Genomic DNA, 21,535 nt, shown 5'->3' on the forward strand with positions numbered 1-21,535 from the left:
TAGACTTTGTCATCACTCTAAAACCAACAGTCTAACAAACAATTTGGTCCAAAGTTTTAGAGCTAGCTTCTATATCCATCTTTTTTTTCACCAAATCATCTGAGAAACACCCTATATAAGTTCTTCTCTTGCATGCAACTTTCACATCATCATTCTCAAGTTGGTAATTGAATTGCATAATTCTTTCAATTACACTTTCTTATTAGCTTCTAAGCTTGTCAGATATGGCAACTTTCTGGAGATTGCTGATCGCGCTTTTTAGTATTATTTGCTTCATGCTTCCCAACAATGCCATTGATGCAAGTTACACCGGCATCACTAGACACTACAAGTTTAATGTACATGAAAAATCTTCTTATGCTGCTTTTCAAATTCATCAGTAGTTTATTAGACTCTTAGAACTTTTATAACATTGTTTTACTATGCACATTATGTTATCCACACCATTCTTGTTAATTACTATATCATCATTGTAGATCAAGCTGCAAAATGTGACAAGATTATGCCACACCAAGAGCATTGTGACTGTTAATGGGCAGTTTCCAGGGCCTCGTGTTGTTGCTCGAGAGGGTGATCGACTTGTTATCAAAGTTGTTAACCATGTCCAGAACAATATTACCATCCATTGGTATCATGCAATCTTCAAGTTTCATTTATTTACTAAATATCTTCAATTTCATGTCAACCAAAAACGCTTGTAATAACCATTGATACAAGTATATATTGATAAACTCTACCTAACATGTAATTAGAAGGCAGAAAATGAAAGACTGATGGATTTTGTGGCATGGCTAAAATCATCAAAACAATTTTAAACTACTAATCTGTGTTGTCTGTGCAGGCATGGGATCAGACAGCTAAGAAGTGGATGGGCAGATGGACCAGCATATGTAACACAATGTCCCATACAAACAGGGCAGACATATGTATACAACTTCACCATTACTGGGCAGAGAGGCACACTTTGGTGGCACGCGCACATTTCTTGGCTCCGATCAACCCTTTATGGACCTATCATTATTCTGCCTAAGCGCGGTGTTCCATACCCTTTTCCTCAACCTTACAAGGAAGTTCCTCTTATCTTTGGTAAAACATCGAGCTATAGTTAGACTATGCTACACTTCTGTCTCAATGTCACTATTTTTGCTTAAGTACATTAAGGTACCGAACATTTAATTTCATTGATAGTTCTCATATCTTTTGGGGGTTGCAGGAGAGTGGTGGAATGCGGATCCTGAAGCAGTAATTAGCCAAGCATTGCAAACAGGAGGTGGTCCGAATGTGTCGGATGCCTACACTATCAATGGCCTTCCTGGACCATTATACAATTGCTCTGCCAAAGGTATATATATATATATATGTAAACAAGCATTGAGATGATTAAGAAAGCTCTTTGTCTCTATTGTTGAACTTCTACCTGTTACAGATATAGAGCAACTCCAAATAATATACTTTCTACTAATTCATCTCATGTGCATATGCAGACACCTTCATGCTGAGTGTTAAACCAGGCAAAACTTATCTCCTCAGGATAATCAATGCTGCACTCAATGACGAACTCTTCTTTAGTATTGCCAATCACACTCTCACAACAGTAGATGTTGACGCCGTCTATGTCAAGCCCTTTGAGACGGATACAATCATCATAACTCCGGGACAAACCACCAATGTCCTCTTGAAAACTAAGCCCTATCACCCTAAAGCCACCTTCCTTATGATGGCGCGGCCTTATGTTACAGGAAACGGAACCTTTGACAACTCCACTGTTGCCGGAATCCTTAACTATCAACACCCAAAACCATCAATTTCAATCAAGAAACTTCCTCTCTTCAAACCAACACTTCCAGCTCTAAGAGACACATCTTTTGTTTCCAACTTCACCAACAAACTTAGAAGCCTAGCAAATGCACAATATCCGGCTAATGTACCAAAGAATGTCGATAAACACTTCTTCTTCACAGTGGGATTAGGTACTAATCCATGCCCAAAAAACCATACATGTCAAGGTCCAAACAATAAAACAATGTTTGCTGCTTCAGTTAACAATGTCTCCTTTGTCATGCCAACCAAAGCTCTCTTACAAACTCACTTCATACAGTCACATTCCCTCCACCAATTACAACGAGTTTTCACCACTGACTTACCCTCCTCACCATTGATCCCCTTCAACTACACTGGCATGCCGCCTAACAACACGATGGTGATAGACGGAACAAAGGTAGTTGCGGTTCCATTTAACACGAGCGTGGAGCTAGTGATGCAGGACACTAGCATTCTTGGGGTAGAGAGTCACCCTCTTCACCTCCATGGGTTCAACTTCTTTGTTGTTGGTCAAGGATTTGGAAACTTTGATGCAGAAAAAGACCCTGCAAAATACAACCTTGTAGACCCTGTTGAAAGGAACACTGTTGGCGTACCATCTGGAGGATGGGTTGCTATTCGTTTCTTTGCAGACAATCCAGGTAAATACATAAAACTAATTTACGAGAAAGACAAATTCTTATATGTAGCGGACTCACAATAACTTATCGTCAAACAAAAAAGACCCGAGTGACTTTTCTAATTTAAGGGTCGATTCCTTACTATTCATAGAGATAATTTTTGACGTCTCATAATAAGTTATTGTAAGTCCGCCTCACCTAAGACCTGTCGATTCCAAAACATAAACATTTTTTTATTATTTGATTAGCTAATGCATTATATTACATTTTGGATATAATCAATATAGGAGTATGGTTCATGCATTGCCATTTGGAAGTGCACACAAGTTGGGGATTGAAGATGGCTTGGGTTGTACAAGATGGAAAGCTGCCTAATCAGAAGCTGCCACCACCACCATCTGATCTTCCAAAGTGCTGAAAATATTTTCACCAGAGAATATTTTCTACAATGACTAGCAGAATATTATTCTGATTATTTTTTTTTAGAAATTCTTTTTCCCCATTTCTATTTGATTGTATTTTATTTTGTTAACAATTCTTGTAAGGAAGAGTTAGGCGGATTTGGTTTGAAATTTCAGATTTTGTATTGCTTTCTCAATAAATTTCCTTGTTTTGATGACCAAGTAATGAAAGTTTCTGCATGAATTAATTTCATATACTTTTTGAGACAAATTCATCCAAGTGGAAAATGATATCCATTACAGTATCTCACATCCAATATAGCCACAAGTGCACAACGTATTCAAGTTGAGCCGACAATTCAACTTGAACCTTACCCATTTACGATTGAGATTGGAAATGTTAATTTTGACAGTTCTAATCTTAACCCGTTTAGTCCACTCATATCGAGATACAAAATAAATTCCAAACGTAAATTTTGTTTTTCATTGTCGATGCTCAGATAAATCAAAACATATTAAAGAACAAAAATGTTGAAGACAATATACGGTATACCACGACATTTAAAAGTAATGAAACATATATATAAAAGTGTTAGAAATCGGTAATTACTCGTTCCACCTCTTTTTACATGTAACAGTTTTGGGAAATAGATATCTATATATTATATCCATTATTTGGAAACCATGATCGATAAAAAAGTATCAAATCTCTTTTTATATTTGTCATCTTTTTATCCAATAACTCTCAAATATCAGTCATCTTAACATAAAATTACGATCTTGTTCATATTTTTCCTCGTGTACCATAAACTTGTACGTGTCTAGTTGACTAAAACAACATTGCAAATAGTTATAGACAGAGGGAGTGCTTTCAACTAGGCAAACCTTGATCCTCGCAATATCTGAACGGAGTACTAGAAGTCCTGGCTCAATAACTATTCCATATGGCATTGTTGCATTCATAGCAAACTATTATAATCTGCCTAATCTATCCTAGCTCTACTTTTTCATCTTTTCCCTATTCTTTTCGGAATTATCCAAAGTAAAACACCTTGCTCGGAATTCGGAAAGTATCAGTATTTTGTAATGCACTCTTGTGCGGAGATAGACCTTACAACTATTCATGCATACGTTTGCAAGGAAAGCCTAGGGCCCTAGAACAAGAGTACCCCTAAAGTGACGCTTTTCTTGATATTTCAAAACAGCTACTTGCTTCTATTGTGCTATCCACATACCGCCACTTGTTGGATTATGTTCTAAAACTAGTCAAATAGTTTCCTAATAGTTAGGACTAGTTGTTAATAATAATTAGTAGGCTAATAAGTAGTAGTCTATATAATGATCGATTAGTGGAATAGCAAGAAGTGGGTTACGTAATAGACATGTTATTAATAGTGATTTGTATGCCTATTTAAATGTTATTTTGTTTAATTATTTATATATGAAAAATATAAAAATATAGTCTTTTTAATTCTATTCATGTTTCTCTTTTTTTTCTCCTCTTAAAAATTCTACACCGCTTCCCACTAACCATCTACCAACTTAGTACTCTATATTGCTATAAACATTATCATAAAATCATACTAATATATTAAATATAATTATGTAACTGGGGAAGCTTATAAAAGTTGAGTAGGCTCAGTATCATTTTAATTGTTCACAAAGGTCTCAATCAATATACAAACTTTACTTAGTAAAGTTCCTAAAATCTGAGTATCTACATCACTGTAGATATCAGCTAAGCTTAATTAACCAAATTAGAGTTCCTTTTGGTTAAATCATTAACAGAAAGAATCAAATTCTATCCAAACTGATGGAATCAAGGCTTGAAAAGCCTTGTTGTCTTCTTTTCATTAAATTTCCCACATTGCTTCTGGGAGGGAATACTTCCTTTGTTTTATATAATCCATTCATCCTTACTCTTATTGAGTTGGTACTTGAGATGCTTTTGTGTAAGACTGACAATTAGGTCGGGTTGGGTTAGTTTCAGGTTGACCTGATTTATATTTCAGGTCACTTACCCCTAACCCAAACCCGACCTGATTTATATTTCAAGTCGAAAACCTCAACCCAAACCGGACCTTATATTTTTCGGGTTGACTCGAAACCAATCCAAATGACCTAAAATAAAAATCTAAATATCCAATGGTAAAAAACTGCCAACTTAATACTGAAAGGTACTGTACATGCAACATGTTTAAGTTCCAACATTCAAAGCCGGAATTTTTAGGTTGAACTTTGAAGTGAGTTGGGCTTGGCCAAATATTATAGCCTAACCGGCTAGGGGCTAACCTAACATAATATAAGTTATTTTTAAATCAAGTCATTTCGGGTTATTTTCAGGTTCAAAAGGTCAACCTGAACCTAACCCATTATATTTTCAGGTCGGGTTGGGTCGGTCGAAAATCTCAACCCAAACTCGTAATTTTCAGGTCAGTTTCAGGTCGAGTTATCAGGTTGGGTCAGTTTTTGCCAGTCCTACTTTTGTGGTTGGATGTCATGCTTGGATTTGGGCTTGCTATCACACACGCGCGTCGCCCGGACTGGGCCAGGGCCATGGGCCTTGAGCGGTATTGGGCCTTGGGGAATAAACTTAACTTAACTAACTTTTTGGACCCATGCCGGACGCGTGTGACTGATGAAGGTTTGTAACGTTTTGACCGTTATGGTATTAATGGCAATCCCTCGATATCCTCCCCTTTTACGGCCTTCCATTTTTTTTGTCTGATTTCTTCCTATAAAATCGGTGCTTCCTGATCAGTTCAAGATACACAAAAACATTCTCTTCTCATTCTCTTCCTGGGCTCGTACTACTCTCCAAAGTCTATACTGCTAGTGGAGGCAGTTTTAGCCTACTGTGTTAACCTTGGGGAGTTTTCCGGCCAGATCGATTGCCGTCGTCGGGCCGTAATTGTTTTCAAGTTAGTGGTCTCCTATCATGACACAGCCTTGAAATCATTGTTCCTCTGCCATTGCGATTGTCAGTTTCTAACACAAACTACATATACATCGTCTGTCAACCATCCATTCCTTTGGTTGACACAGTCGCGAGTGGTCTAATTCGAAGAGAAGGTCCGAGTAGAATTCATTTTGTTGGAAATCCACTATTATCTTCCTTCAATCCCACCTGGAAGACACCATTATGGAATATTGTCAGATATCTCTGGGGTGTATTTTACCCTGTAAATTGACTTACATTTTTGTCTACGACAAGTTCTATATAATTTTTGTTTAACTCAAATTAGCTAAAGAACTCCATTCTCACTATAGGTACATTCCAACTCATAGATATGTTTTCACATGATATGCTATGACCGCAAATGCATCCCATGGGCCATGAGTTTTATGTTCCACGCTCTAGGGAGATCCAAAAACATTTATTTCTTCCGTAACAAAATATAAATATTACACTTTCAAAAACATACTTTTTTAGGCAACTTTTTGAAGAAGAGAGAGATAGAGAGAAAGAAAAAAGAGACCATATGTGATAAGAGAAAGATAGAGAAATATTGTTTCCTAAAAAACAAAGTGTAACATCTATTTTGTTACGGAGGAAGTATATATATTATTCAGATTTGGCTATATGTTACGTTGGAGGTATTGCAAACTTTTCTAACTATGTCGATCTTTTTTTCCGAGACCTTATCCAATGCCTCGAGATTTCGTGGGATGATTCTTGGTCGTGGGAAATCCTCTCTATTGACTTATATTCCCTTCTATGACTTGTTTTGTATAATTCTTGTTCATTTCCCAAATAGTTTCAAAGACCTCCCTTCTTCATCATATGCATGTTACAACTCATGAATAAGCTTTCAAATGGTATCCATGTCCCCAAGATGCCTCTTACGAGGTTTGTTATTTGATCTCTTGGAAATCTCCCAAAAATTTGTATTATAGCCTTCAATTTAAACTATTTCAGGACTAATAACTATGAATATTTTCTTTTTTGGGTATCTTTTGATCGAGACCTTTCCTAGGGTTTTAGGAACCCTTGCAATGTTTTTCGTGGTTGTTGGAAACCTCTACGTCTATGTAAAACTTGTCATACATATAATTCTAGCTCGTTCAACCCCAAGATAGCTCCCAATGCCTTTATTCTCCACCATATGTGCGTCCCAACTCATGAATATGTTTTAAATTGAAATTCTATGACCCCATGATGTATCTTATGAGTTTTTTCTACCGGATTCCAGGAAAGTTCTAAAAGTGTGTACTTCCTCCGTTCCATAATAAGTGAAAACACTTCTGTAAAAAAGCTCTCACATAAAAGAGAGAAGTGTTTCACTTATTATAGAACGGAGGAAGTATTATAATCAATGTTCAGATTGACTACTTTTCCTACATTTCTCGAAGACATTGATTTTTTTGTCTGAAACCTTCAACTAGGGTCTTGAGATACCATTGGATAACTTTAAGGTTGTCAGGGCCCTCTGCATTTACTCAACTTTCCTTTTACAGTTATGTATTTCCGTGCAAAACAAGCAGCTCTGATTGTCTCCATTCCCCATCATACGCTCATCCAAATTCATAAGTATACTTTCAAATGGTCTTCAATGACCCGAAGATGCATCCATGAGGTATGTGATCGAGTATAAATTTATTCTTGGGACTTCAACCATCAGCTTAACCTTTTGGTTGAGTTGATCCTTTGATAGTATGTTGCCTTGACTCCCAAAAAGTTAAAAAAACGTGTATTATATCCTTGAAATTTGACTAATTTGGCCAAGAATTAAACAAGAGCATGCGGCCGATCGGACAAAATAAGAGATATTGTTGCAAGGAACTTGAACTGTGCACCTAAGGCCTCACATAAAAATCGAATTAGAAACCAACTCAACTACAAAATTCTTATATTCAAGGGTTGAGATGTTTAATAGTTATACGAATTTTTAATGATGGCCGGGCCAAAACCTGAATAGGCCTCTTGGATCTGCCCTTGATTCTATGTAATTGTTCGACGTTCGTCTTCTTGTAGATCATTAGGTTCATTGATAATAAAAACTTCACGTAGGCTGACATCGAGTACAAGGTAATGATAAAGACATCATTACTAATTAATTGGATGTCACGTTCCATATTTTTTTGCCTAAAGTTGACGTCGATTATATTTTTTTTGCCTAAACTTCACGTAGGCTGACATCGAGTAATAGACAGATGGGTATTTTCCGTCAAGCGGTTATATAAGATTATGTAATTGTCGGCTACGATTACAATGTTAATTGTATCTCTTTTATATAAGACAACACATGAGATACTCTAAAAAAATAGAAAAAGAAAAAAAGAGAATTAATTACTTGTTTTATTTGAATGAAGAAAAGGGAAAAAGTAGGACATTTAAACTTAGTGAAAGTATTGGGTCAGACCGTCTGACCAAATACTTACTGTCAGACGGGCTGACCCAGTGACCTCAAAACACCATCTCCTTTAGTCCTTCACAAAGCTCAATCATCACCATTTTCCCAAAACTTTTCACCTCCCCAAAACCCCTAACTTTCCCACATTCTCTCTCCTCCATTACAACCCAAAAAAATGGGATCCAAAAAACGCAGCAAAAACCCACCCTCACCGACGTCGGAGACTCGCCGCCGGTGGGCCCATTTGTTGAGTTCCAGAACGCGAAGACAACACATTTATTTTAAGAAAAGTAAGTTGTACTGTTTGAGAAAGAAATAGTGGAACATTGATATGGCAGACTTCACTTAATTTCCTTAGAAGGTGTCGATGATGTCAGCAACAGTTGAAGAATTTCATTCACATTTACATTCGAATGTGTCTCTCTCTTTCTCTATGCAAAAAGAAAAAAAACATACGAGGAAGCAACACATACAGAAACAGAAGAGAACAATGGTCGACGCTATCACAGACCATTATCTTAATTTCAGTCTTCATTCTTTTCCTATTTTCCAATTTCAGTTGGTTATTTTTTTGTTTCAGTTGGTTATTCTTTTTGTTTCAGTTAGTTATTGTTTTGTTTCAGTTGGTTATTTTTTGTTTCAGTTGGTTATTGTTTTGTTTCAGTTGGACTTTGTTTTCTTTCAGTTGGACTTTGTGTTTCTTTCAGTTGGACTTTATTTTGTTTCAGTTGGACTTTGTTTTTCTTTCAGTTGGACTACCTGAAAAAAAATGAAGACTACCTGAAAAAGAATGAAGACTACCTGAAAAAAACGAAGACTACCTGAAAAAGAATAAAGACCAACTGAAACCCAAAGTAAGTCTAACTGAAGTACAAAAACCAACTGAAAAAAAAAGAAGACTAACTGAAAACAAAATGAAGACTAACTGAAAAAAAATGAAGACTACCTGAAAAAAAAAATTAAGACTAACTGAAAAAAATTGGAACCACCTGAAAGTCGTCCGACCAAAGATTATGGCCGGACGAGTCCGACACAATACCTTCTCTTAAACTTAACATCATTTTTTTGAAAAATTAAATGTAAAGATAATTTTCCAGCCCAATTGATTTTGTTTTCTATTTCATATGCTATCACATGCTATTGCACGCATTGCGTGTAGTGATGACCACTGGTGTGGGTTGGGCGGGCCGGACTGTGGGCAGTAGTGGGCTGGGCTGAGATTTCATGGTCCAGGACTGGACCGTGAAATTCATGGGTTGGGTGGGCTGATCCGCAGGCTGAAAAATCTTGACCCACACCGGTCTGTTACCCGTTTTCACGGTTCGTGGGTCTGGTGGGCTGGACCGGGCTGACGGGCCGACATGAGATTTTTTTTCAAAATTATTTAATCATTGAAATTATTCATCATTGTTACATAAAATCTTTAAAATGAATTAAAAATATATACAAATATTAATATTAATGAATAATTTCATTATTTTTAAATTTAATTGAATTATAATATATGCAATTTAATTAAAATATATGCAATTTGATCAAAATATACACAATTTGGTTCAATATTTACTTGGATTTGGCTGGTCTGGTTCATGGGTCGGGTTGACCGAGTTCATGGTCCGTGCTGGGCGGTTTTAGTAGTGGGCTTTAATGGGCTGAGCGGTTTTAGTAGTGGACTGGGCTCAAGAAATCTGGCCCACGGCCCACACACCAATTTCACGGTTCGAGCTGGGCTGGAGTGGACTTTTTGCTGGCCCGACCCACACAACCCACGAGGTGGGATGGGTTGGATTGACCCGCACTGTTGACCATCTCTAATTGCGTGCATGTAAAACTAGTACTCGCTCGAAAAGAAAACCTACAACTATACAAGCAACTTTTCGAAGTCACAAAGCATCATTCATACCATGCACCTAGGCTGTATCATTACTTAATATGGCAAAACGTATAGCTAGTATAAATTGATTAATTACGATTTTGTTTGATTTATATAAATGATTGCGACGAGTCTAAACTTGTGTCAACCAAGTCTCTTCAATTTCATTAGTATTAAGTTGGTGAATAAGAACCATTTGTATTTGATATATAAATTTGAGGAAAACATGTACTTATTATACTATTTGTCTCTCGATCTTACAATGTCTTAATATTGAATTTAGTTTTGTATAACTTATCTGTTAAGTCAGAGAAATTACAAGGTTGGAGTGGTTGAACTTGAAAATATTGGTAGAGAAACAACAATTTAATTAAGGCAGAAAGCTCACTACAAAGTCATTTCTTTTTTTGGCAAATAAAGAGATGCATTACCAAAAGTGAAAGTGATTACAGAATATTCATCAGTCATCACACAAACTTAACAAACAGTACTCAAACTCTAATAGGTGCAAAAAATGCATCAGTATGATTGATCATTTGATCTCACACCTTCTAGCAAGAGTTTAGGCCAATCACTCTTCGTCTCTTCATATGCAGCACCCATGACAAGATTTTCGGAAGCTACTGATCTATAAATAATTACTCCCTCCGTAACAAATAAATGTTACACTTTGAAAATTGCATTATTTACCTATTATTACATTTGACCATGCATTTTTTAGTTTTAGATAAAATTAACCGTTATCACATGATATTTTGTTTGATTCATTTCAATATATACTTTCATAATATTAACTTTATATAATTTTTACTAATACACAATTAAAGTATCAATAGCCAAAGTACTGCATCGACGACTAACGTGAAAATCAAAGTGTAACATCTATTTTGTTATGAAGGAAATATTAATAAAAGCTTGTTGTTCCTTTGAAACAATTTTAATTATATGAGGAAGAGGTGAGGGGTATGGACATGTCACATGTGCACTTATTAGTAAAAGAACTAGTTATTAGGCTTGGATTATGCCCCGGGTAAGAAAAAATTCATTTATTAATATAATACTTTATTTTAATAACATTAAATGCAACTTAGTTTAGTGGTTATGACTTTAGTATATGTACTTGAGGTCTCGAGATCAAACCTTATACTACGCAATTTCTAATTTTTTTTTTGTACATGAATTACATGAACTAAAACTCCCTAAGGAGATCAGAGCACCAAGTGGCACAATTTTTTTTATTTATGTACGCCTTTTTAATATATTTATATAGATTAACTTTTCATAAATAGTCCTAACCCCGTTTTCATTCGTTAGCCATATTCATTGACTAGTAGTAGTGGCAGATCATCCATTGCAAAGGTGGTTGACATACATAAATGGTATGTTCGTCAGTACGTGGAAGAGAGGTAAAAGATAGTTGCGAGAGCGAGTGTTATAAGGTTATAAAATAATCATCACTAATGGTACTCATGTATATTAGTGAATTTATATAATAGTAATTAAATATTTAAGCAACTATGATTGTAATGTATCATTATATTAAATATATATAAGTCGAATAAATTCATGCATGATTGATATATTTTTTTTGAGCTATCCATGATTGATACTTGATGCCTCTTGTAAACGTCAAATGCCTCATTTTAAGGATCCCAAATAAAATACTCAACAAATATTCAAAATAGGCACTAAATGAAACAATGCCATGTTTTACGAAAAGATACGTAAAAACTCAAAGACGCACGTTAATCAGCACAAAGCTGCATGGACTACATGCTCGGGCAAAAAGTGCCCGCCTAATGCACCTTCTGTCTTTTAGGAATATAATAGTAGCCTAGTAGGCGCTAATAAATCCAACAATAAAATATGTATACGGAGGAAATAAGAAACAAAGTAATAAAGAACACACGAAATTTAACGTGAAAACCTTTTTAATAGGGAGAAACTCACGAACACTGCACTAGGACTTTTAATATGAGATGATGATACAAGGAGAAAAATCTTTAATCTCTCTACTCTCTAACCTCTCTTTATTAGGTTTTCTAGTCTCTCTAGATTTAAAAATAATCTCTCTCTTCACACTATCTTAGAGTAATATGTAGAATTAAACTCTAGAACCTATTTATATGTTAATGAGAGAAATAGGAAACTTAATAAAAGAAGTAAAACTAAGCAAGCCAAGCCCACAAACTTGGCCTAGCTGCTACACGCGGGCGCAGCCGCGCAGGGCGCAGGTTGTGAACCCGCGGGCTGTCAGATTTCTCGAGCTCTTTGTGTGAATTCAATCCGCTAGATTGAATTACAGAAGATTTTAGAAAAAAGTTTGGAGAATAGTATGAATAAACAAGAATGAAATCTTACTTAATTCTGTAAAATTTCACTTTACATTACAAGAGGGAAGAGTATATGTACATGATCTCAATAACAAACTCTAACTAACTTGATAATAACAGAAAAGGAGAAAGACTAAGCTTACAATAACAGTAGCTAAAGGAGCTAACTCACAGCTAAATCACAGTAGTTCAAAGTGTAATATACAACCATATAACTTAATATCCCCTCCTCAAGCTAGAATGCTAATCAGATACAACCATTCCAAGCTCGACAGTAAGAAATATGTGCTAAACAGAACCAAGAGCCTTAGTCATGATGTCTGCAATCTGCATTTGTGAACTGACCAGTTTATGAGAGGAGAGAAACAATATGATTTTATTAAGGTGTGTTCAATAATGAACGATGACTACAATATATATAGGAGTACATAGAAACTCCTATCTGGAAACCATCTCCAGAAGATATGTTATTCTTAATATTTATTTGAAATAAATCATAAGATAATATTTCCTTAAGATAATTAATATCTTAACTACTAATATATCCTAAAGATATTTATCATATCTTTAGTATCCTAATATATCTCTAACATGAACCAAACGAGCTTTACACCTTTCAACTGAACCATCTGGATTAAATTTTGTCTTATAGACCCATTTACAGCCTATAGCCCTTTTTCCTTCATGTAAGGCAACAAGATCCCATGTTCCATTTTCAAGCTAGGATCTCTTTGTTCATAGCCTCAATCCAATTAACATCTTGACTGACTTCTTTATAGTTAGCAGGCTCAAGAGTGGTTAAGACAACATTAAGACTAGCAAGACGCTCAGGAGCATAAGTAGAAAAAAGAGGAGAAGAAGAGACACATAAGCTATGAGATTCAGAAGAAGAAGAAGTAGTAGAATGATGAGCAGGCAAGTCAACAATAAAGTCTGCAAGTTTTGCAGGTGGTTGTATAGTCCCAGTAGATCTTCTAGGAGCAACAATAGGTGATGAAACAATAGAATCAAATGGTATAGGAGAATTAGCTTATGTAGAAGAAGTAGGTGGTGTAGAATGGTTAGGTTGAACAGAAGAAGAATAGACAAGAGAATTTGGATCAGTAGAGTTAGGCTGATGTGAAGGTACTGATGATGTAGGTGAGGATGAAGAAATAGAAGAAGTAGGAGTAGTATGGAAGATGGGAATGTTAACAGGAGAAATAGGAAGAGAAGAAATGGAAGGAGAAGTAGAAGCCAGAGGAGCAAAAGAAAAAACATGTTTTAGAAATTTAACATTTCTGCTAAGAATAATTTTGTGAGTATTCAAATCATAGCATGTATAACCCTTTTGAGCATAGAGATAACTAAACGTGATTATTGGACAGGGTAGCCCAATGGTTAAAGGGTTAGGGTCAATTTTACAGGGCTTTTATTGCACAGCGTTTTATTGGACAGGGTCATTATTGGATAGGACCATTATAGGGTAAGCAAATAAACCCAATAATTTTAAAAATTAAAATAAGTTTTGTAAAAACAATTACATATTCGGATTCGCATTCATTTATATACTTTTGGCTCTCTTTGTTCCTTGTTTTTCTTGCTCGTTTACCGACCCGGCCGCCCATTATCGGTCCGCTATAAGCCCTCTATCCATTTGGCCCGACCCGCTACCGACCCTTTATGATGCGACCCTCTTATGACCCAACATGCTTCCGACCCGCACTGACCCTGACCTGACCCGCCCAATAACCAGGTCTAGAGATAACCAAGAAGACACATTTAGATGCTCTAGGGGCAAACTTGTTTGAGATTTTATGTTCTACATAACATAAACAACCTATGACTCTTAAATGATCATATTAAGTTATATGGTTGTATATTGCACTGTGATTTAGTTGTGAGTTGGCTCCTTTAGCTATTATCATTGTAAGCTTAGTCTTTCCTTTTTTTTGTTATCAAGTTATAAGTTAGAGTTTGTTATTGAGATCATTTATATATACTCTTCCCTCTTATTTTTGTAAAACTTCACTTTACATTACAAGAGGGAAAAGGTATATATGCATGATCTTAATAACAAACTTTAACTAACTTGATAATAGAAAAGGGGAAAGACTAAGCTTATAATGATAGTAGCTAAATGAGCTAACTCACAGCTAAATCATAGTAGCTCACAGTGTAATATACGACCATATAACTTAATACTTTGGCTCGCCCAAACCTTCGAGCGCGGGTTTTGACGAGGCCAAAGCTTGTGGGATGTTGTGAGTATAAAGCCTTCGTCCATACTTCGTTTCACCACAAACATACACCACATCTTCTCCATCTACACAATGAATCTCACGCTACTTCATTCCTTCTTCTTCATCTTCCAATTATCATCCCCACACCCAATACCCAACATTGTCTCCTGACTCTCCTCCTTGCCATGATATGTAGAGGTACATTAAGCACGTGTTTGGATCCTTTAGAGTTGTAAAATAACTCTACAAGGTAGAGTTTGAGCAATATCAACCATTGAATATAAAATCAACTGCTCATATATTCTCTTTCCAAAATCCCCCTTATTTTTTATCTCATCAAAATCCACCCTTAAAACTTTCCCTTCCACCAATATGAGCCTTTGATTTTAAAATGTATGGCTCAGATAAAATTCTACCTTGTAGAGTTTCACTAAAACTCTAGAGAATCCGAACTCATGTCCAAGGGCTTTTTGTTAACCTTTTGAATACTAAAAGCCTGTTGAACTTTTTTTTTTGAATGAGAAATTTCATTAATTGAAGGCCAAACGGCATCTACAATAGATATTAAGGAAAAATAAGATACAATCAAACAAGGTTAAATAAAATTTATCTTCGAAAAAACTACAGTGAACCAGATCGAGCAATACAGCGCATCCCTCTTATATTTGCTGAATCAAACAGCTATTGATGAGGAAGTCTATCATTCTAACATAGTTTGGGAAGAACATTCTTGATCGAGCCATGTTTACCACATCCGAGATTCCAATACCTTCATGTTGAGTCTCGTACTTCAACCAATGAGAACAATTTCTCATACCTAAAAACAAAAAAACCCTACTCACAACTCCTATAGGGGAGAAGGAGATCTCCAAAAAAGAGACTAAAAATATCCCATAAAGAGATACTAATTTATTTAACAAAACTAAAAACTTAAAATAAAAGGAGGAGAGGGGCTTACCATGGATGAAAACATTCATGGCAGCCCCTAACTGATGAAAAAGAGATAGGGGAAGCTAGGGTTTAGAGAGAGAAAAAAGAGAGAGGGGGAGGGGGCGGCTATAGGTGTTTAGGAATATTGTTGAGTTAGAATGAGATGCAAAAGCCTGTTGAACTTGATGTCTCCTTAACGAAGAATACAACTTAGAAACAAACAAAAATTGCTTTATTATTTTCTTATTTACTGATTAACATACATTCATTTGACGACAAATATCTTATTAATCATAACTTTGACCTTTGAACAAGATTACCAAATCATCTAAAAAACCTCCACGAATTCATAATAGATTTTAGACTTTAGAATCACTCTAAAAAAACTATGTAACAAACAATTTGGTCTACTATTTTGGAACTTCAATGTCCTAATCCGCCCACCCCCACCTAATCATCAATTGATCCTATATAAACTCCTGTCTTGAAACTCCATCATCATTCTCAAGTTACAAGTAAAAAACTCTCTAATACAATCTCTAACTTCACACTTTGACAATTATGGAAAATTTTCATAGATTCCTCATTGTTATCTTTAGCATTTGCTACTTCATTCTCTCCAACAATGTTGTTGGTGCAACTTACACTGGCATCACTAGGCACTACAAGTTTGATGTACATGAAATAAACTTTCTAAGTTACCTTTAGAAATTACTATTAGTTTAGAATTTAGACCTTATATTTATACTGTTAGTAACATTATGATCTCCTAATAAGTCATGTTGTTACTGCTTTTATGTTTGTAGATCAAGATGAAGAATGTGACAAGACTATGCCATACCAAAAGTATTGTTACTGTCAATGGGAAATTTCCGGGGCCTCGTGTTTTTGCTCGAGAGGGTGACCGGCTTGTTGTCGAAGTTGTCAACCATGTTCAGAACAATATTAGCCTCCATTGGTATCATCTCAATTCTTTATGTAGCGAGTAAAAAGAAACGGAGGAAGTATAAATATCATCAACTTCACCCATTTCATTTTAGATATTTCCAATATGAAAATGTTCCGTACCAAAGATAATCGTACTAAACGCTTAGGTTGGAATGTTAAAACCATCAAATCAAGTTAAGAATTTTTTGCGGGATATATACCAGGGTAATAGGACAGTGTGGGGATAATATACCTCATTAAATTTTTTTTGTGGGCATATATAAGGGTGCTTATCGAGCGAGCCGAGCCCGAATAGCATTGGGCTTGGCTCGAGCTCGTTTAACTTTTCATGGGCTCGGCTCAGCTCGTGAGCTTGCCGAGCTTGGGGGAGTCGAGCTCGTGATTAGAATTTGCTGCTCGAGCTCGAGGGTTACTCTTCTCTATCTTTTTAATTGTTTTTACCTTTTCTTTTTATCTTTTTTCTATTATATACCTTAGTTAATATCTTAAAAGAAATACTTAATATAATTTTTAATATATAAATAATTTTTTAATATATAAACAATTTTTTAATATAAAATATTTTTTTAATATGAAATATTTTTTTTAGTATAAAATAATAATCAAGTTTTTCACGAGCTTTACGAGTCGAACTTTGCCTAATTCGGCTCGAGTCGAGCTTTGACTGAGCCGAACCCGAGCTGCTCGCAAGCTTGTCAGGCTCATTATCACCTCTAGGCATATATCAACCTAAATTTTTGTTTTGTTTAAAGGTACCAAAAAACACTATTTCCGGCGAGAAAGTCAATTTTCCGGCGAGAGAAAAAACTGATAAATGTTATGTTGTATGAGCAGGCATGGGATCAGACAACTAAGAAGTGGATGGGCAGACGGACCAGCATATGTAACACAATGTCCCATACAAACTGGACAGACTTATGTATACAACTTCACCATTATTGGGCAGAGAGGCACACTTTGGTGGCACGCTCACATTACTTGGCTCCGATCAACCCTTTATGGACTTATTGTTATTCTCCCTAAGCGCGGTGTTTCCTACCCTTTTCCTCAACCTTATAAGGAAGTTCCTCTAATATTTGGTAAATCATCCAGCTATATATAGCTACACTATTATACATTTGATTAGTTTTTCAAACTTTCAATGCCACTGTTTCTACTTGAGTATGTTAATATTTTGATAGAGTATAGATCTATTCCTGGGGCCTCAACCATCAGCTTAAGCTTTTGGTTGAGTTGGTCCTTTGACATAGTATAGGAGCCAGCGTGACAAAAAGGTCACGAGTTTGAATCTATATCATATTTGTATGTGTATCATATACTTATGGGGGCATGCAGGAGAGTGGTGGAAGGCGGATCCTGAAGCAGTAATTAGCCAAGCATTGCAAACGGGTGGTGGTCCGAATGTATCTGATGCCTACACCATCAATGGCCTTCCTGGACCATTATACAATTGCTCTGCAAAAGGTATTTGAAACAAGCTATAAAATATTTTATAGAGTAACACTCTTTCTCTTTGTTGTTAAATACATAATGCAACTCTAAATAAAAAGCTTTACTAATCTCTTTGATGTGTACATGTGCAGACACCTTCATGTTGAATGTTAAACCAGGAAAGACGTATCTTCTTAGGATAATCAATGCTGCACTCAATGACGAACTCCTCTTTAGTATTGCCAATCACACTCTCACAACAGTTGAGGTTGATGCCGTCTACACCAAGCCCTTTGAGTCGGATACAATCATCATAACTCCGGGCCAAACCACCAATGTTCTCCTCAAAACTATGCCCTATCACCCTAACGCCACCTTCTTTATGATGGCGCGGCCTTATAGAACAGGCAACGCAACTTTCGACAACTCCACTGTTGCCGGAATCCTCCACTATCAACACCCAAAATCATCAATTTCAATCAAGAAACTTCCTGTCTTCAAACCCACACTTCCAGCACTAAGAGACACATCTTTCGTTTCCAACTTCACCAACAAACTTAGAAGCCTAGCAAATCCACAATACCCGGCTAATGTACCAAAACATGTTGATAAACACTTCTTCTTTACAGTAGGCTTAGGTACTAATCCATGCCCTAAAAACCAATCATGTAAAGGTCCACAGAATAAAACAATGTTTGCTGCTTCGATTAACAATGTCTCCTTTGTCTTGCCAACCAAAGCTCTCTTACAGACTCACTTCACGCAGTCACATTCCCTCCAACAATCACAACAAGTTTTCACCACTGATTTTCCCTCCTCACCGCTGATCCCCTTCAACTACACTGGCACACCGCCTAACAACACGATGGTGATAGACGGAACAAAGGTTGTTGTGGTTCCATTCAACACGAGTGTGGAGCTAGTGATGCAGGACACTAGCATTCTTGGGGTAGAGAGTCATCCCCTTCATCTCCATGGGTTCAACTTCTTTATAGTTGGTCAAGGCTTTGGGAACTTTGATCCTAAAAAAGATCCTGCAAACTACAACCTCGTCGACCCTATTGAAAGGAACACCGGTGGTGTGCCATCTGGAGGATGGATTGCTATTCGTTTCTTTGCAGACAATCCAGGTAATATGAGAAGGTTATTTTCGAAATACTGAACTTGTGGTTGGCAATTCTAGCTGAAAATAAACTGAAACGAATAAGTTAACTGAAAGCGATAAGATAAAGTTGAATCTGATAAATGGAACTGATAAGGTAGCTGATTAGATTAACTGTTTGGCAAAATTAGCTGCTCAAGTTGATAGATTATTTTGGCGAAATTAGTTGTTATCAAGATTTAAAAATGATTTTTCGAAAATTCAGTCACCTGATTTTGAAAAGGTAAAAATCTTTAACTTATCATTAAATTAATCTTAACCACTTAAATTTTATTTTAAGTATTACTCTAACACTACTAATTATTTTAACGTGTAAAACATGTTAGCACACTACCATTAAAGGTAACTAAAATCCTTCTCTAGACAGAGCTAAAGTCATATGAGACGGAATCACAATAACTTATCGTGAGATCAAAGTGGCTTTGTGAAAGTATTGGGTCAGACCGTCTGACCCAATATTCTCGTCAGACGGGCTGAGCCCAGTTCTCTCCTCTCATCCATCTACTTACTTTTTTTTTTGACGGGCATCCTGCTACTACCTTACTCCCACAATCAATTCAATTTCATGGCAATTACGCAACTCCTTCGCAATCTTCATTACTCCTCTCAGTCTCACCCATCATCTTCCTCTCTCCTCTTTAAACATCTCTTCTTCACCTCCAATTCCCCCAAATTCTTTCACAACCCACCAAATTCACCTCCGAACATGTTTACGCCAACTTAGAGAAGAGAATATGTTTACGCCATTCTACATGTTCATTATCTCGAAAATATTACATAGATTTCACTGACTTGCATTTGCGTACAACACACCAATTGCAAGTCAAAATCAAGTTACAAACTCAAAAATAATCATACTTCCAGAGATATCAAAGAGACTTGCAATTGTTACTGTACATACTAAATCTGCCTTCAGAAGAACCAATAACAATGGCCATAGCTTGAAAGAATCGTCCTCACAATAAAATACCAACACCATGACAATCAAGAGATATGCCTAAACTAGCACTTCTATTGCAAACTTGCAACGAAAATAATATACAGTGGGTTGTACGTACAATTTTGTTAAGCTGGCAGAAGAGGAATGAAGAGAAAGAGAAAGTGAGAGAAAGCAAAGGTTAGTGTTTTATTTTCTTTTCAGTTGGACTTTGTTTTTTTTCAGTTGGACTTTGTTTTCTTTCAGTTGGACTTTGTGTTCTTTCAGTTGGACTTTGTTTTCTTTCAGTTGGACTAACTGAAACAAAATGAAGACTACTTGAAAAAAAATAAAGACTACCTGAAAAAGAATAAAGACCAACTGAAACCCAAGTAAGTCTAACTGAAGCACAAAAACCAACTGAAAAAAAAAGAAGACTAACTGGAAAAAAATGAAGACTACCTGAAAAAAAATGAAGACTACCGAAAAAATAATAAAGACCAACTGAAACCCAAGTAAGTCTAACTGAAGCACAAAAACCAACTGAAAAAACAAAGAAGACTAACTGAAAACAAAATGAAGACTACCTAAAAAAAATGAAGACTACTGAAAGAAAATTAAGACTAACTAAAAAATGAAACCAAAATTGAACACAGCCAGTCGTCCGACCAAGATTATGGTCGGACGAGTCCGACACAATACATTCTCTTTGTATTATAAGGGGTGGATTCCTTATCATTTACAAAGATAGATTTGAACGTCTTACAATGAATTATTGTATTAACATCTTCAATTATTTGATTAGCTAATGCATTATATGAAAATTGGAACATAATCAACGCAGGAGTATGGTTCATGCATTGCCATTTGGAAGTGCACATAAGTTGGGGATTGAAGATGGCTTGGGTCGTAGAAGACGGAAAGCTGCCTAATCAGAAGCTACCACCACCACCATCTGATCTTCCAAAGTGCTGAAAATATTTTCACTAGAGATATATAAGTTTTCTACAATGACTATATTGATTCTGATGCTTTTAACATCGAATTATTTTTCTATATTGTCAACAACCCTTTTATAAGGAAGAGTATAGCAGATTTATCTCGAAATTTTTCCATTTGTAGTAACTTATTTCTATTTCTCTCCTATTATATGGGACGCTTTTATTCTCTTTGTCTATCTCTCTATTCTTTAAAAATTGCTTAAGAGTACGTGATTTTAAAAGTGTCACAACTAAATTGAAACTGGAAAAATATTACATTTCACATTCAATCTAGAGAGCTTGTGTAACAATCTCGCAGATTTTCCAGAAGCTAACCATAACTAGCTAGAAATGACAGGTGGGTAAGATTTGGTGGATTGCGACAATATATAAACTACCGCCTGATTTTATATCCCTAACCAAAAATCAATTTCATTAGGCTGTTTGTCTTATGCGACAGTAAGCTCTTTAAATCAATATTGACAATTATTAATGGTGCGTTCAGCATCACTGTAATTTCCAGTTTTTGGATAAATATAAGTCA

The 21,535-nt window shown here is 35.9% G+C and overlaps 3 protein-coding genes across 3 annotated transcripts; all 3 read left to right on the forward strand.

The window, feature by feature from the left end:
* Nucleotides 1–154: 154 nt before the first annotated feature.
* On the forward strand, nucleotides 155–3,089 carry LOC104904387 (laccase-17). Its single transcript, XM_010692622.3, has 6 exons — nucleotides 155–338; nucleotides 477–628; nucleotides 842–1,086; nucleotides 1,214–1,342; nucleotides 1,485–2,462; nucleotides 2,729–3,089. The coding sequence occupies exons 1-6, from the start codon at nucleotides 225–227 to the stop codon at nucleotides 2,857–2,859; spliced, it is 1,749 nt and encodes a 582-aa protein (XP_010690924.1). The 5' UTR covers nucleotides 155–224; the 3' UTR covers nucleotides 2,860–3,089.
* Nucleotides 3,090–16,115: 13,026 nt separating this feature from the next.
* LOC130589372 (laccase-17-like) lies at nucleotides 16,116–18,083 on the forward strand. Its single transcript, XM_019251696.3, has 4 exons — nucleotides 16,116–16,229; nucleotides 16,361–16,512; nucleotides 17,337–17,581; nucleotides 17,838–18,083. Exons 1-4 carry the CDS (start codon nucleotides 16,116–16,118, stop codon nucleotides 17,972–17,974), a joined length of 648 nt encoding a protein of 215 aa, XP_019107241.3. The 3' UTR covers nucleotides 17,975–18,083.
* Nucleotides 18,070–19,095, forward strand: LOC130590551 (laccase-17-like). The gene has a single exon (XM_057393055.1). The coding sequence runs from the start codon at nucleotides 18,070–18,072 to the stop codon at nucleotides 19,093–19,095; it is 1,026 nt and encodes a 341-aa protein (XP_057249038.1).
* Nucleotides 19,096–21,535: the final 2,440 nt, after the last annotated feature.

The sequence above is a fragment of the Beta vulgaris genome, chromosome 2 (assembly GCF_026745355.1).
Source record: "Beta vulgaris subsp. vulgaris cultivar EL10 chromosome 2, EL10.2, whole genome shotgun sequence".
NCBI classification, from domain to species: domain Eukaryota; kingdom Viridiplantae; phylum Streptophyta; class Magnoliopsida; order Caryophyllales; family Amaranthaceae; genus Beta; species Beta vulgaris.